General features: G+C 43.8%; 1 protein-coding gene across 2 annotated transcripts in view; it reads left to right on the plus strand.

Annotated features, from left to right (window-relative positions):
* The first annotated feature begins 478 nt into the window (after nucleotides 1–478).
* Nucleotides 479–16,670, plus strand: part of DCLK3 (doublecortin like kinase 3) — a 46,060-nt gene continuing 29,868 nt past the window's right edge. For both annotated transcript variants that reach the window (XM_054021031.1, XM_054021032.1), the window contains exon 1: nucleotides 479–607. In XM_054021031.1, the coding sequence (XP_053877006.1) occupies nucleotides 529–607 (79 nt within the window). In that variant the 5' untranslated portion in view covers nucleotides 479–528. The remainder of the gene's footprint in view (nucleotides 608–16,670) is intronic.

Below are 16,670 nucleotides of genomic sequence, written 5' to 3' on the forward strand. Positions count from 1 at the left end.
AGTCTTGATTTGAAGACATCAAGTGATGAAGTATCTCCCATTTCTCTTGCTAGTGTGTTCCAGGATGAGGTGTGTGTGTGTGTGTGCGCGCGTGCGGGGGGAGGACTTGGCTGAGTGCGGGAGACTGGGGGAAGTCAGGGACTAGTAAAAGGATTTGATGAGACCCTGCCAGGTTCATGTGCTTGGAGCTGGTTAAGAACCAGAGGAATCCACTCTGCTAAACTAAATAAACTGGCCGGGCTGGGGAGGGGCGAAGGCGGGATGTGCGGGGTGACTAGGGGATGTGGAGCTGGGGGAGAGGCAGAAGCGTAGGGGGCGGAGGGTAGTGGGGATAGAGGGGCGGGGGCAGTGCCCCGGGAGCGGTGCCTCGCCCGCGCTCCTCCCGGCTGGGCTGTGTCTCTCGCGCCGCCTCCCCGGGGCCAGTCCCGGCCCCTCCCCGAGCAGGAGGCGGCGCTGCCGCTGCTGCCGAAAGCCCAGCCAGCGAGAGCAGCAGCGGCCGCAGCAGCTGCCGGAGCGACCCCCGGGACGATGCCCGCCGCGGCGCCTCCCCCGTTGCACCCCCCAGCGGGGCCCGCGGGCTCCTGCTGCCCCTACGCCCACCACCCGGGTAAGTGACCCCGCCAGCGCCATTCCCCTTCCAGCCCCCGGGCAGTGCCTTCCCCCCGCCTGCTCTGGGGCGCTGGGTCCTGCCCCCCATCGCTGCCCCCTTCTCCCCCTCTCTGGGGCAGTAGCTCCCAGCAGGTCCTAAGGGATCGGTGGGCTTCTGTTTTGCAAAGCGGAACAAAATGTCAGGTACTGTATCCCCCTCCCCGATTGGAGCAGGGGGACTGGGTCCTGGATCACCCCCATCCTGGCTAAGGGCTCTGACCACCAGGCTGTCGAGCCATTTGCATCTTCCGCAGCCCATGGGGGCAGCTTTGATGTTTATCAGTGTGACTGCATTGGGGGAAGGGGGTGAGTGGGTGTGGTTGTGGTGGTGGCAGGTGTATAGCATTGAGGCCCAGGGCTTAGTTAGCTGGGTTTCAAAAGAGAGTGGACCTTGATAACTGGATGTTCTTGGTATCCATATAAGAGTAAATATTACAGTAAAATAAGAACTTTGGAAGGGATGTAAACACCCCCTTCCCCAAGCTTTGGGGCAGAAGCCACGCCCTGATTATTGAGGCTTTAGGAGGAAACTTTCCCCGGCCATCACTGCCTATCGCAGTTTTCTCCTCTGAAGCAGTTGGGACTATCCATCTTCAGAGAGAGGCTACTGGACGGGACGAAACAAAATGTTGTTCCTATGTTGCTTTGTGAAAATCCATGTTGTGCCTGATGCCTGCCCTGCTATGATGGGGAAGCCAAGCTCTGCAGGGCAGTTTCAGGGGAGTGTCTGCCTTGGAGAGGATGTAATTGTATTTAGTTTGGTCGGGGACACAACCCAGGCTCTAGATGTCCCTTAGCCTCTGACTGTCAGAAGCTGGGAATAGGCTACAGGGGATGGATCACTTGATAATCATCCTGTTCTGTTCATTTCCTCTGAAGCACCTTGCATTGGTTCCTGGGCTAGATGGATGGTTGGTCTGGCCCATTATGGCCATTCTTATGTTCTTCCCCTCCTCGCTGTCTATGACTATTCTCCTGGTTATTTCTGTAGCTGCCTCTCTCTCCCCAAGTCTTGAAGAATATTTTATGTTTGATCCCCCTTAATACATACAGTACTTTATCTATGAGTCTCTCTTCTGGTTGTCAGGGTTGGGATAAAACAGTGCTTCTCAGATTTATAACTGGATGATGTCTCAGAGTAGCTGTAAAACCAGTATTGTTGCTCATGAAAGTTTAGTTATATATTATTAAGGTAGTGGCTGTACCACGTATGGTGGGATAAGCAGCTCAATAAATCATGTTTTACAAGAGCCGTCACAGTATTGTTCTCCTAGTACAAACTTGGGGAGGGGGGGTATGGTATTCACTTTTGGTATGTCAAGGGGGAAAGAAGAGAAATCTTAGTTTCAAGTTTAAAATGTAACAATGTAAGAGCAAATTATATTAAAGATAAATGATTTCTCACATTGGGGAAAACTTAAGCATACCCAGCTGATCAAACTATGATTATAGTTTTATTTTTTAAAATGTGTTTACAGATTGTCTGAATTTGGTAGCTCTTTTTATCTTCCCATTTATACTATGCTCATTACTGAAGTATCTTGAACATGGGATTTTTTTATTCTTTTTTTTTTTTTGAGGGAAGAGAAGTGCCCTTATGTGATGTGATAAACAATAAAAAGCCAGTGAGGGGTTTAACTGCAAGTCCTGTGGGGAAATGATGAAAAAGACTACTAAAACTTGAATAATTTTTTTGCTGTTTCTTTCAGAAGTATTAGAGGCCAGGTAAACTTACTTTTTTTAAATGGTCTTACAGCCTGGGAAAAGGTAATAAATTTTTACCTTAAATTCACAAGGTAAAATTCATGGTTTATTGTTCAGACAGGCATGGGCAGGGTTCCTTTATATTACAATAAGAGCCAAAGAGTAGAAGTTACTTGGGGTTTTGGAAACATTCAACCTCTTGTAGTATTTGCACTATATACATAAAATGAATGCAATCCAGTGGACTGATAAAGAGCAAACAAGCTTTGTGAAATTAATAGCTCTTGCTGTACAGAGATTTAGGTATTGCACAACTGTGTGTTAAAACAAGTTTAAGGATTGTGTATTAGCCTTCAGTTTTAAGTTGTCTTAGAAGTAACAAGAATTGCAACTTGTGGTTGTACATGCATACCCTCATTTCAAAGGGTGGAGAAGATTGTCACATGCCTTGCATGTCAAAAGCAGATTCTTGGACATAGGGAGTGGAGCTACATGAATAAACATGTGGACAGAGTTCAACATTGAACCCCTCTGACTTTGCCGATTATTTCAGCTTTAGAAAACAGAGTTAAATTTGTACATTATAAACAAATGGAATAGATATTTATGGATAAGGTATTCTATAATTTTCCATAATGGCTTTTCTTGAGATTTCCTCAAGAAAATGTGGCAATAACCACTGAGTGAGAGAGAATAGATGGATCATTGGTCTGTTCTGGTAGGGCAATTTTCTGCTTCTCTGGTCACAACACATGGAAAACTCCCCAGATGCTAATGATATTTTTTGCTATATAATATACTAAAAGATTTCTTAAAAAACAAAACAATAAAACCTCTTAGGAAAAACTCTTTTCTTTCTAATTTGAAAACTATATTGTGGGTTATCTCAGAGTTTGCAGTATCGTTTAGAACCAAAAACTAATTGTTTTTTTTCGGAGTATTTTTGCCACTAACGTATAAAATATTTTAAAAACCTGCTTAGATGTTAGTCCAATTCATGATTGTTTTGCTGTAGTGCAGCTTCTGCTCTGACTTGCTTTTCTATCTGCCTGGCTGCAATTTTTGTGTGTTTCATGCATTCTTTTTCCTTGGGTACTGGTCTGGAAAAAAAATTCAAAGGAATTAAATTATTCATAAAATAAATGAAAACAAAGCAATTGAGAAGCAGGTAAGTCAGAAAAACTAAAATATTTCTGGAGCTGGAAAAGTGGGAACCAGGGAGAAGCATTTACAAATTAAAAAATTCCTTTGCTCTGATGGTTTCCAAGGAAATACTTCCTGGCAGCAAAGGAAGGGGGTGAGCGGGGAAAAAAAGGAAGGCTCATTTGGAAAAAATTAAACATGAACAGTGGATTTCCTAGAACAAATTAAAAATATTCGGGTAATATTCCCTTTCTGAAGTCAATGACCTGGACATCAAAGCACAATGTCCCCGTCCCCCGCAGCTCCTCTACTTTTTCTCTAGCCATCCTTTCCGTTTTTCAGTTATTTTCCTTCTCTCCCACTCGGAATGCAGTTTATTCCTTGAAATATTGGGAGCAATACACTTATGAGAATGTATAAAAATAACCTTCAAGTGATGTAAAATGCGAAAAAAATCTTCCTGGTCTAACTCGTTGGATGCATCTGTTATCTGCTCAACAGCTGTTCCATCATTCCCCTCTCAACTGCTGCATTTCTTATCAGTTGAAGCTGTCAGTTGAAGCTGTCTTTTCCTTTTCTTGTCAGGAAACTCTGACAAATTTCTGGCTGATGTCCCTTGTAGTAGACTGGATGGGGCAGTGTTTGGATCTGCTGATGGGATAAGAGGCATAGGTTTCCTGAGGTATAGAGGGTTAGGATATTCTTGAAGTCTCCTTGTGTTATCAGTGGACTGTTCCTTTTCTTCAGTATTGCTTCCTTTAACTGTGTTTTACCACTGCTTCTTCACCTGCTCCAAGGAATCCATGGGAATTTCCACATTTGATTGCTAGAGGAGGCTGATGGGCAAATTCCCTTGTTCTGTCCTCATTCTGATTAGTCTGTGAGTCCTCGCTGTCTGGCTTTCCACAGGGACAAGCATACATATGGAAAAAAGTGAATAATGATACTTCAGTGGCTCCCTTTCCTTATCTTCCAACAGTTTTAGGTCTAATCGGATGGGATTCTGCTACTGTTATCACCCCCAGGCTTCGCCTTGATTGTCACTAAAATATTTGACAACTTTTGAAGTCTGTTTATATATTCTCAAAAATGTATTTAGCGTCTGGGCTCTACTGTGAATTTAGCATCTCATTTAGGATCTTATTGTGCTCCTTCTGTAGGCAAAGTGAGTTGGATCAGCCTATTGAAGAGCTGAAGATTTAGCGGGGGCAAGATGCAAGTCTGCCATTGCTGCTCTTCAAAGTGTATTGCTTCCAGAAAAATAGATAGGTGGGAAAATATATTATACACACTTAAGAAAATATATAAAAAGGAAATTACTTATTTAATTGATTCTAGTATGCTCTTGAGGTTTCCATAACACTTGGAAGTTGTTAACTTACCTAGAAGTAATTTGCTTTCATTGCAAATGAAAGTCAGGTACATATCCCAGCTTCTCTCTGTTTCTAGTGTAATTTATGCAGTCTAATTATTACAAGAATGCAAAACAATTACCTGTGTTAAGTAGTCCTAGAGGAAGCTTTCAGTAATCATTTTGAAAACACGATCTCCCACTCAATTAGTATTTGCCTGCTTGAAAAAAAATTGAAATTTATCCTAAACAATGAAGTTAATAGAAATGTTTAGCAATTAATGGCTTGAACATCTTGATTTTTAAGCTGTCATTATACTTTTAAATATAATTAGCACTGGCTGACAGTTCGCCTTGCAGAAAACGCGTTCTTTCACAACTGTTCCGAAGCAACTCTCTTTTTTTTAAATGGTCATGTCGTTATTGATGTGGTTCTACTCTTAAAAAGAGATTGTATAATACTGACTTTGAGGGCATCCCATGTTTGTGTCTGAGGCCAGGTATCCACTACAGAACTTTGTTGGCATAGCTGTATTGGTCAGGGTTTGAAAAAAACACCCATCCTCACCAAGATAGTTATTCTGTGTAGGTGCAACTATGCTGTCAGAAGAGTGCTTTTATTGATTTAGCTAATGTCGGCAAAAAAACTCCTTTTGTTGGCATATGTTGCATCTACACTAGGTGGTTCTGCTGGTATTACTATACTGGTATAGCTGTATCAGCAAAGCCTGTATAATATACATTAGCTCTGAGTGACTCTATATCAGGTTTGCTCAGTTTACAAGTAAAATGATCGTTTATCTAATTGCTAATTCTGCAAACTAAACATGGGATCTGACTTGTATAAGCCTTTATTTCCTTATACAACATCATCACAAGTAATAAAGGTTCTGCAGGCCTAATTATGCCCTCGGTTGACACCTGTGCATACTCTTTGTTTTCATTGAATTTGCTCAAGAGTAACTGAATTGTTCTCTAGGTGGAAGAAATGGAATCCAGCTCCTTTCGTAGCTGCGTTGGCTATCAGGAGTATAAAAAAAACTTATGAAGTGTGATGATCTGATTTTTAAATACATTTAGGGAACAGATCTGATGAGTCAGAAGTGCCATTCTTTAAGCCTTGTTTTAGTGTAGAACCTTACTTTAATTTATTTTTGACATTTTGAGGTGTTGTAGCTTAAAAAAGAGGCATTAGGAAATCTCTTTAAAAATTGTACTGACTTACATTTTGTAAAGATGTGATGCACTGCACACATAAATAAAACAGTCATTTGGCTTGTAGTTCAAAGTTATTAAGTTATGACTTTGCATAAAACATTAAAAAGAAAATTCTGCAGCTACTCACTTATTTTTGTGTTTTTATTTTAAATGGTAGCTTGTATATTTTATGATGCACTAGCCTGGCAAGCTCTAAGTGCATCTATGGTCTGGCATTGTTCATTGTTTTTTAAATAACTGGGGAGTGGAATTGCCTATTGGACTGTGGATTGTTTGCATACTTCTCTGCCTACCTAAACTCAATAAAAACGTTGAGTTCAAAAAACCAAACACTGTGAAACTAAATAGATTCCCTCCCAACAATTGTCTCACCATCATTTGGGCTAGGATGACCAGATAGCAAGTGTGAAAAATCAGGACAGGGGGTTGGGGGTAACTGGCACCTATATATGTAAAAGCCCCAGATATCGGGACTGTCCAATAAAATTGGGACATCTGGTCACCCTAATTGGGGCAAAAGCCTGAATAAATAAATGGGGTTATGGTACCATAGCAGTTACTGTGCTGGCTGGGCCTCCAACCTGTGTGGGACATCACAGACAGCCCCTCCCAGATGGAAAGGACCCATGTTTCAGGAAGTAGAAGGTGAACATGTTTTTGAGTCAGCAGCGCCAGCAGCAGGAGAGGAGATTTTTCTGTAACCGCTTCCAGCAATAAATAGATGTTCTTTTGTTTGTTGAGCTCTCGCCTGTGTCATCATTTTGGGGAGTATACCTGCTTGTGCTAACCCACCAATAAATGCTACAATTAAGAGACTGCGAGGTCATGCAACACCAACACTATTCCCTGTAGATTTGAGAGACTTGGGCTCTGCCTGACCTACTGGGAGCATGAGTTCATGAGCTGTCCACCACGAACATCCTGTAGCCGGTCCTTAGGCACTTAATATTACAAAAACTGAAAGAGATTAGAGAAAAAAATATTTTTCCCTTTTCAGTTTGTTTACTTTGTGGGTTTCTCAGGGCTTTGTGTACAAACTGCCATGACATCCTATCCTCATACTCTGCACTGAGGGGTGGGAGGAACTCATTTATTCCCTCGGCTCTGCAAAGAAGCATAACATTGCAGCAGTTGTTTGCTGTCAGTAGTTCTTTTAATTTAAAATAATGGCTTAATTTAGGAATTTATAGATGCTCCAATTAAGAGTAATTATTATGCAAAACTTGGGCCTGTATGGGAACAGAGGAGCAGCCAGGAGGATGCCTACCTGCAACCAGTGAATAGTGGCCTGGGTAGGAAGTAGAGAGAGGTCAGGGAGCAGACCTGCCTGACCTCCAGCTTTCTGTCCCTCTACTGCTGATCTCAGGCTTTTGGCAGGGTGGCTGAAAATTTAGGCACCCCTGTCCCTGTCCAGTTAATCAGTGCCCTCTCTGTCCTCAGCTCCTCCAATGAGAGTAGGGTGATCCGCTTTTCAAAAGGCAAAAGTGGCACACATGCAGGAGCCCTTCCCCTTCTGTGGCTCCAACCCTTGCTCTTCCTCTCCCCCCCTGAGGCCCTGCCTGCTGCCCAGGCCGGAAGCCAGAGCCAGGCCATGGTAAGAGGGAGCTTGGGCCACTGTGGGGAGCCCCGGACGCTCCATCTGCCCTGGGCATTATGTTTTAGTGAATTAAACTGATAGTTCTGCTCACTGTGTCCTGCAAGATTTTAGAAATAGTAGATCTCATCCTCTCACACCTACTTTTTATTTGCAGATTGGAAGAGAAAAACAAAAAAAACTTTCCTGCTTTTTCAAATCCCAATCAATTTCTTAACTTTGAATGACCTAGTCATTGAACTCAAACTAGTTGAAGAAACTGAAATGAAGAAAATATTTTCTCAGCTTCTGCAGAAGAGGTTACTGCTGTCAAAAGTGGTTTAACATGTCAACAAAAGTTGGTTCCACGTGCTTAGCCAGTGACTTCCACCAGTTCAGTATTTTAACACTTTGGCATCAAACATATACTGGTTAATATTAATATTTGTATTTAATTTAAATAATGATAATTGGTTTTAGTAAGTTTAGCCCTTAACATACATTGCTTTAATTTCAAATTTAATTTTAAATAGGTTTATTTTTAACAACAAAATGTATTTAACTTAATTTTTTAAAAAATCTGATTTTTATCCCCCTGGATACAGTTTTCATTAAGAATGTGGGAAATTCTCCCAAACAAAATACTTCAGTAACAACTGGTTAAGTGAATATTCCACCAACATAATCATTAAAATGCCAGAAAATCCCTAGCTAAGACCTCAGTCATCTCTTGCAACCTGTAACCATTAATTCACTTTCTCCACATTATTTCAGACATTGCACACGTCTCTTCCTTCCACCTCCACGCAAACCACAGAACATTAACTCCAGTACCTCACCTAAATAAGTGATAGAAACATTCTATGATTATCTTCCCTAAAATAACACTATTACAAATTATCTTCACTTTAAAAAACAAACTGCCAATCAATACAACAAATTTTAAATATAACTATAAACTAAAAATCTACACAACACACACTATCTACTTCAACATGAAACATATTTAATTTTCCAAACAACTAGGAAACATCCACATAATTAGAGTCAAAAGTTGCATCTTTTGTGAGGAAGTAGATGGACGAATATGTGTACATGGGTGATATTTGAAGATGAGATAATGAGAAGATAGTAAAATCATGGCTGTAGGCTGCAAGAAATGACAGGATTTAATTAGGAATTCTCTGACTCTTTAATTGTATTGTGGAATGTTCAACTAAGAAATCTTAACTGTTTTTTAACTATTTTTTTTTAATTGAGGGAGGCAGGGAGGTTGTTATTTTACAGATGGGGGGGACACTGAGTCACAGTGTGAGAGTTCTGGGATGGGGGCCAGAGCTCAAGATCAGATTTCTGGGCTGAGGTCAGTACCAGAGGTCAGAACTTGTGTCAGGGTTCTGGGTCCGGAGCGAGGGTCGGAATCCAAGTCAGAGCCAAAGTCAGTGCTGGGAATTGGGGAGCAGAGAAGCATAGTTCGTCATGGCAGCTCACTGGGGTCCATGTTGTTGTCTGGACTCTTCCTGGTATGTCCCATGGAGTTATATGGGGCGAAGGGGCCAATGAGGAGCCTTAGAGGTGGCTGGCAATTGGGACTCTTGGATGGGACGTCCGAGTAGTGTACATCTGCTGTGGTTTGTGGATCGCAGAGAGGGGCTGGATTACAGCTGGTGGTGGTGGTGTGGGGGTGTCTGTTGCCTGGTGACTCTGCCAACCCAGGTTTGAATCCTGCTGATCTTTACATCATCCCCCTAGTTCAAGGGGCATCCTTCCCCAGGAGACCAGGTTTGTCTGGGTGGGCTGAACGGGAGGGTGCTTCAAGGTCAAGCACATGGATCTGTTCCCAGGAGTGCACCTCTGGGCCATAACCTTCCCAGTCAATGAGGCAACAACATTTGATTTTAGAATCTGAAACCTCACGGACCTCACATTCATCATGACCCTGGTCCTGTACTGGAAGGGGTGGTGGTTGTTGTCAGTGAGCAAAAGAGTTGTCGCCTTGTGGCTTCAGCAGCAATACATGGAACACTGGGTATACCCTGACAGATCTGGGGAGTCAGAGCCTGACCATCACTGGATTGATCACCTGGCTGATCGTGTATGGGCAAGGTATTGGTAGTCCAATTTTTAGCAAGGCCATTCTATGTGGAGATGTTATGCTGAGAGCTAGACCTTTTGACCAACTGCAAATGTTGGGCCTTTCTGGTGCTGGCAGTCAGCGTATCATTTATAGTCCCCGTGGGTGTTCTCAAGATGCGTCTTAAGCTCCCTGTGGACTTTATGAAGCTGCTGTACCCAGTTGGTGGCAGTGGGGTTTGTGAAGACCGTAGGTACATCCGGATGGAGACAGGGATGGAACCTGAAGTTTGTGTAGAATGGACTTTTCCCAGTGGAAACATGACCAATGTTATTGTAGGTGAATTCTGCCTGGGGCATGAGAGCTGACCCGTCATTCAGGTGATCATTTGTAAAAGCACCAAAGATAGTGTTCTAAAACCTGATTCGCTCTCTTGGACTGGTCATCTCTCTATGGGTGATGGGTGGAGGATGTATAGGCATGAGCCCCAAGCAGTCACCTAGTTTCACTCCAGAATAGTGACACACATAGCAGACCTAAGTCAGATGTGACCTATTTGGGGAGTCCCTGGAGACAGACAATGTGCATCCTCAGGAGTTGAGTCATCTCTTCTGCAGCAGGCAAGTGTGTAATGGGAGTGAAGTGGGCCATTTTGGTTAACTGATCAATCACAGTGAGGATGATGGTATATCTATCAGATATGGGAAGCTCCACTATAAAATCGGGGTTGATAGCTGCCCAAGATCTAGCCAGGGTTTCTGTATGTACTGGAGTGTCAAAGGGTCTCTAGCGTGGCCTCTTAATGCAAACACAAACCTCACAAGAATCTACAGAAGAGGGCATTCGAGGCCATTAGAAAGAACAGGGACTCAGGCAAAGGCAGAAGTAACCTGCTGGTGGGGAGTCATGGCTGAGTCTCAGTACTTCCAGTTGGGATTGTCCCAGTCGGACATACGGACAACCCTTGATGTAGAATAAGCCATCCCATATTTGATGTTGCCCCTTGCTTCCTACCTTGTGTTCCTTGGGAAGAGACTCCACCCTCTTTGCTGAGCAGATCAGAGACATGAGGTCTTGGGAAATGGCAGTGTCCAAGAAATCACAGCAATTGAGGATGCAGGGTGGCTCCATGCAAGATGGGTCCTGACTGGTGAACTACTCTCCTTTTTGGAAGAAGGTGTCAGTGGCCTTGTTCTGGGCTCTAGGGTGGTAGGTAATGGTGAAATTAAAATGTGTGAAGAACAAGGCCCAATACAGCTGACTTTGGTTTAGCACCTTACCCTTCTGAAGGTATTCTGGATTTTTATGCTCTGTGTACACCTGTATTGGGTGCCAGACCCCTTCCAGATAGTGGTGCCACTCTCTGAGGGTGATCTTGATCGCTATAAGTTCTTTATTTAGGATTCATAATTCTGTCATATCTTTGGGATAGTATGGTCCAAATGGCAGTGTTGGGGGCTTCAGACTCAACGACAAAGGACTGCATTGGATTGGGGTGTGTTGGGGGTGGTGCACGGGTGAAGGCCATGTTGAGCAGGTGGAACACCTGTTGTACCACCAGGAACTAGATGAAGGAGGTGTTCTTGTGTAGAAGTGCTGTCAATAGGATTATTTGGCCTGAAAAAACAGGAATGAAATGTCTATAAAAGTTAGCAAACCCCAGGAAGCGTTGCAGCTCCTTGATACTTTGAGGGTCTACCCAGGTCCAAACAATGTCCACTTTCCTGAGGTCCATTTGGAGGTCCTCAGATGACAAGATATAGCTCAAGAACTCCATAGAACATTGGTTGAAGCTGTACTTTGAGTTTCACATACAAAACATGTTGGCAGAGCGGATCCAGGATCAATCCGATACGATAGGTATGTTGCTCTGAACTCTTGGAGAAGACAAGTACATCATCAAGGTAAACTACAACGTACTGGTCTAAGATGTTATGGAATGCTGGAAAGTGGTGGAGGCATTTGTAAGACTAAATGGCGTTACCAAGTATTTATAATGGCCATACTAGCTTTGAAAAGCCATCTTCCATTTGTCCCCTAGTTTGATCCTTATCAGGCTGTAGTGTCCTCACAGGTTGAGCTTAGGTATAAGTGAATACCTGGGCTGATCACATGCAGTCCAACATGTCCCGGATGAGTGGGCGAGGGGTACCAGTTTTTGATGGTTTATTGATTGAGGGCCCGATAATCCACTCATAGACGCAGGGGCCCATCTTTCTTATTGACAAAAAAAAGTGACCCCAACAGGGGAGGCTGATGGCTGGATTCTCCTGGAGATAGGAGCACAGGGTGGCCAGTTCTGGTTCTGACATTGCAAAGAGATGGCCAAAAGGTATTTTGGCCCCAGGCTGTAGCTCAGTCAGTCATAGTCCCAGTGTGGTGGTGGGGCATCCACAGTTTTTCTTCAAAGACTTCTGTGTATTAGTGATTCTTAGCAAGAAGAGCTGGGGTTGATTCTAGAGATGGTCTCATCTGGCTCACAGCCAGGGTCTGGGGCAGGGATCGGCAACCTTTGGCCCGTGGCATGCCAGGGTAAGCCCTCTGGTGAGCTGGGCCAGTTTGTTTACCTGCCGCATCTGCAGGTTTGGCCAATCACAACTCCAACTGGCCGCGGTTCGCCGCTCCAGGCAAATGGGGGCTGTGGGAAGCAGCGAGGGCCAAGGGATGTGCTGGCCACCACTTCCCGCAGCCCACATTGGCCTGGAATGGCAAACCATGGCCAGTGGGAGCTGTGATCAGCCGAACCTGTGGGCGCGGCAGGTAAACAAACTGGCCTGGTCCGCTAAGGGGTTGCCGATCCCTGGTCTGGGGATTCCTAAGCAGTGACCTGGTCTCTGTCTAGGCTCCATCAGGCAGTGCATGCAGGCAGCTTGCTGGCAGAATTCAAAGTGGAAGCTGATTTTCCATTCCTGCCACAGGATATGTTGGTCATGGATCAACAACCATGAGATGCTGAGGATTATGGGAAAGTGTGGTAAGCAGACCTTATGGTTTCTCAGTGATTCTGGATAACAACTTCCAATGGCACAGTGTCCTATGTCACTGGGCCCAAGGACAGGAGTGAGCCATCTATTCTGTCTACAAGATTGGGTATTGCCTTTGGCTGCACTGGCACGTGCAGCATCGGTATCCATGAAGTTGTCCACAGTCCTGGAGTCTGTGAGTACCCATTGCAGGGGAACTTATCGAGATCTGCTTGGGATGAAAAAGCGGACCTGAACTTGTAGGTGTAATGAGGGCTTGACATGCCTTGGGCATTGTTCAGTAAGGGGATGAATGGCTCGGGCCCATGCAGACTAGCCCCCTTTGGTCATTTCCTGAAGTTTGCCTGACTGTGGCCCTTGACGGGTAACTGGCAACTGTGTGGCCAGTTCCCCACAGTAGGAACAAAAATCGTGGCAGTGACGGCATTCTCTTTCCTAGGGAGTCACATGGCAGCAGGCTGCATTGAGTTGAATAGGCTCTGGGACCGGGCCAGGGACCGAGTATTGCCTGGGGTGTAGCTTCATTTCTTCGCATTGCTCACGCAGTCTGTTGTAAATGAGTATGGCCTGATGTAGATGACATAGGAGGTGACCTGTCAGAGTTTTCGCAGGGCCACCTTGGCTGAGCAAGTGCAGAGCGGGTTGTCAAAAACAATGGAAAAATATTTCCACTCAAAGTCTTGCATTCCTTCTTGGCTCTTCCTTGCAAGATCATGGTTTCAGTATTTATGCCTTGCAATGCTTTTTCCTGCAGCCAAATGAAGTATCATGTCACAGGTTTCACTGGGATGAATATTTTAAAAGCAGTATTACAAAGCGACTTTAAATAGTAAGAAGCAATATAATAGTTAGCCATGGCTTCACTGTTTGTGAATATCATTTTTATTAGGTCTACACTTTAAGTACAGAGCCCCTTGGAACAATTATAAAGAAGAATAATCATAACATAGTACAATCTAAGGCCCTGATCCTACACACACCCATGCATACAAGAAGTCTCCTTAAAGTCAGTCCAACTACTTGCACAAGTAAAGTTACACACGTGCTTAAGCCTTTGTGGAACTGGCACCTTATGAGATATTGATTTGCTTTCATCACAGCACAAACACAACAGTTTTATTGTAGGAGCAGAAGAAGTACCTCATACAAAGAGCATTCCTATTAGACAATAAAATATCACTTCAGCAAAGGATAGAGAGGGACCTATGGAGGCAATCTAAAACTAGACAATCTTTTGCTTCATTTATCAAATCATCCCCAGTTCCTATTTCAAAGCAGGTGAAACAATGGAGAACATTAGAGTAAAAATAATCTTAACTTGAATCCAAAACATTTCATCAAATAAGTTTTAAAAAGAGTGAAATCCACTGGTTCTCAACATTTTTTGTCCTTTCAGTTTCTGGTGATGGGGACTGTGGCATTAGAATATAAGTTTTTTTTTTTTCCTGCCAGATCAAATAAAGGAGCTAGGAATTTGAGTATCCACTTCCTTTATTGACTGAATCTCAACAAGGAGAAAGATTTTGCTGTTATTCAACTCTCATTTAAAGCAGAGCTAACAAATTGATATCTGAATGCAAATGATCAATGGCCCTGCTACACTGTCACGTGAGAGATGTATGGTCAGTTTATATATCCAAAGAAGACACTAAAAATAAATAACTTAAATTCTTTTAAAAAGCAACAGAGGGTCCTGTGGCACCTTTAAGACTAACAGAAGTATTGGGAGCATAAGCTTTCGTGGGTAAGAACTTCACTTCTTCAGATGCAAGTAATGGAAATCTCCAGAGGCAGGTATAAATCAGTATGAAGATAACGAGGTTAGTTCAATCAGGGAGGGTGAGGTGCTCTGCTAGCAGTTGAGGTGTGAACACCAAGGGAGGAGAAACTGCTTCTGTAGTTGGATAGCCTTTCACAGTCTTTGTTTAATCCTGATTGGATGGTGTCAAATTTGCAAATGAACTGGAGCTCAGCAGTTTCTCTTTGGAGTCTGGTCCTGAAGTTTTTTTGCTGTAAGATGGCTACCTTTACATCTGCTATTGTGTGGCCAGGGAGGTTGAAGTGTTCTCCTACAGGTTTTTGTATATTGCCATTCCTGATATCTGACTTGTGTCCATTTATCCTCTTGAGTAGTGACTGTCCAGTTTGGCCAATGTACACAGCAGAGGGGCATTGCTGGCATATGATGGCATATATAACATTGGTGGATGTGCAGGTGAATGAACCGGTGATGTTGTAGCTGATCTGGTTAGGTTCTGTGATGGTGTTGCTGGTGTAGATATGTGGGCAGAGTTGGCATTGAGGTTTGTTGCATGGGTTGGTTCCTGAGTTAGAGTTGTTATGGTGCGATGCGTGGTTGCTGGTGAGAATATGCTTAAGGTTGGCGGGTTGTCTGTGGGCGAGGACTGGCCTGCCTCTCAAGGTCTGTGAAAGTGAGGGATCATTGTCCAGGATGGGTTGTAGATCACTGATGATGCATTGGAGAGGTTTAAGCTGAGGACTGTAGGTGATGGCCAGTGGAGTTCTGTTGGTTTCTTTTTTGGGCCTGTCTTGTAGCAGGAGGCTTCTGGGTACACGTCTGGCTCTGTTGATTTGTTTCTTTATTTCCTTGTGTGGGTATCGTATTTTGAGAATGCTTGGTGAAGATCTTGTAGGTGTTGGTCTCTGTCTGAGGGGTTGGAGCTGATGCGATTGTACCTCAGTTCTTGGCTGTAGACGATGGATCGTGAGATTTCCATTACTTGCATCTGAAGAAGTGAGGTTCTTACCCACGAAAGCTTATGCTCCCAATACTTCTGTTAGTCTTAAAGGTGCCACAGGACCCTCTGTTGCTTTTTACAGATTCAGACTAACACGGCTACCCCTCTGATACTTGACACCATGCAAGGCACTGCATTTAGCCGTATGGAATGGAAATCTATCAACCTCATGAAGAAACTTGCACAAATACAGACAGATATCATCTTCCTTTCCAAATGCAAACGGATGGACATCATACCAAATGGACTGAAGGTGAAAAATCCATTGCTATCTACATACTGCACAGACCACAGTGAGAGATTATGCCATACACTATCAAAGAAACTGAGGAACCACCTGATCAGCATCCTATACAGCAAACAGAAAAACATCAAGAAAGAGCTCTCCAACCTGGAGACTTTCATAAATAACCAACCCTCCACACAAATGGACTTTACTAAAATAAGACAGGAGATCTACATTACACACTTCACCTCTCTACAAAGGAAAAAGGACCGTAAGCTGTCTAAAATCCTACCTGCCACATGGGGCCACAACAGGGGTATCCCTAACTCACCCAGCAATATCGTCAATTTATCCAGCTACACACTCAACCCAGCAGAAGAGTCTGTCCTATCTCAGGGACTCTCTTTTTGCCCCAGCACCCCCACGAACATGATACAGTTCTGCGGTGATCTGGAAGCCTACTTTCGCCGCCTCCGACTCAAAGAATACTTTCAAGATAACACTGAACAGCACACTGATACACAGATACCCTCCCACCAACAACACAGGAAGAAGAACTCCACATGGACTCCTCCTGAGGGTTGAAATGACAGTCTGGACCTATACATAGAATGCTTCCGCCGACGTGCACAGGCAGAATTGTGGAAAAACAACATCGCTTGCCTCATAACCTAAGTCGTGCAGAACGCAATGCCATCCACAGCCTCAGAAACCACCCTGACATTATCATCAAAGAGGCTGATAAAGGAGGTGCTGTTGTCATCATGAACAGGTCTGACTACCAGAAGGAGGCTGCCAGACAACTCTCCAATACCAAATTCTACAGGCCACTTTCCTCAGTGGGATCTGAGGAATACACTAAGAAACTGCACCATCTACTCAGGACACTCCCTACACTAACACAGGAACAAATCAACATACCCTTAGAGCCCCGACCGGGGTTATTCTATCTACTACCTAAGATCCACAAACCTGGAAATCCTGGACGCC

The sequence above is a fragment of the Malaclemys terrapin genome, chromosome 2, assembly GCF_027887155.1.
Source record: "Malaclemys terrapin pileata isolate rMalTer1 chromosome 2, rMalTer1.hap1, whole genome shotgun sequence".
Lineage (NCBI taxonomy): Eukaryota > Metazoa > Chordata > Testudines > Emydidae > Malaclemys > Malaclemys terrapin.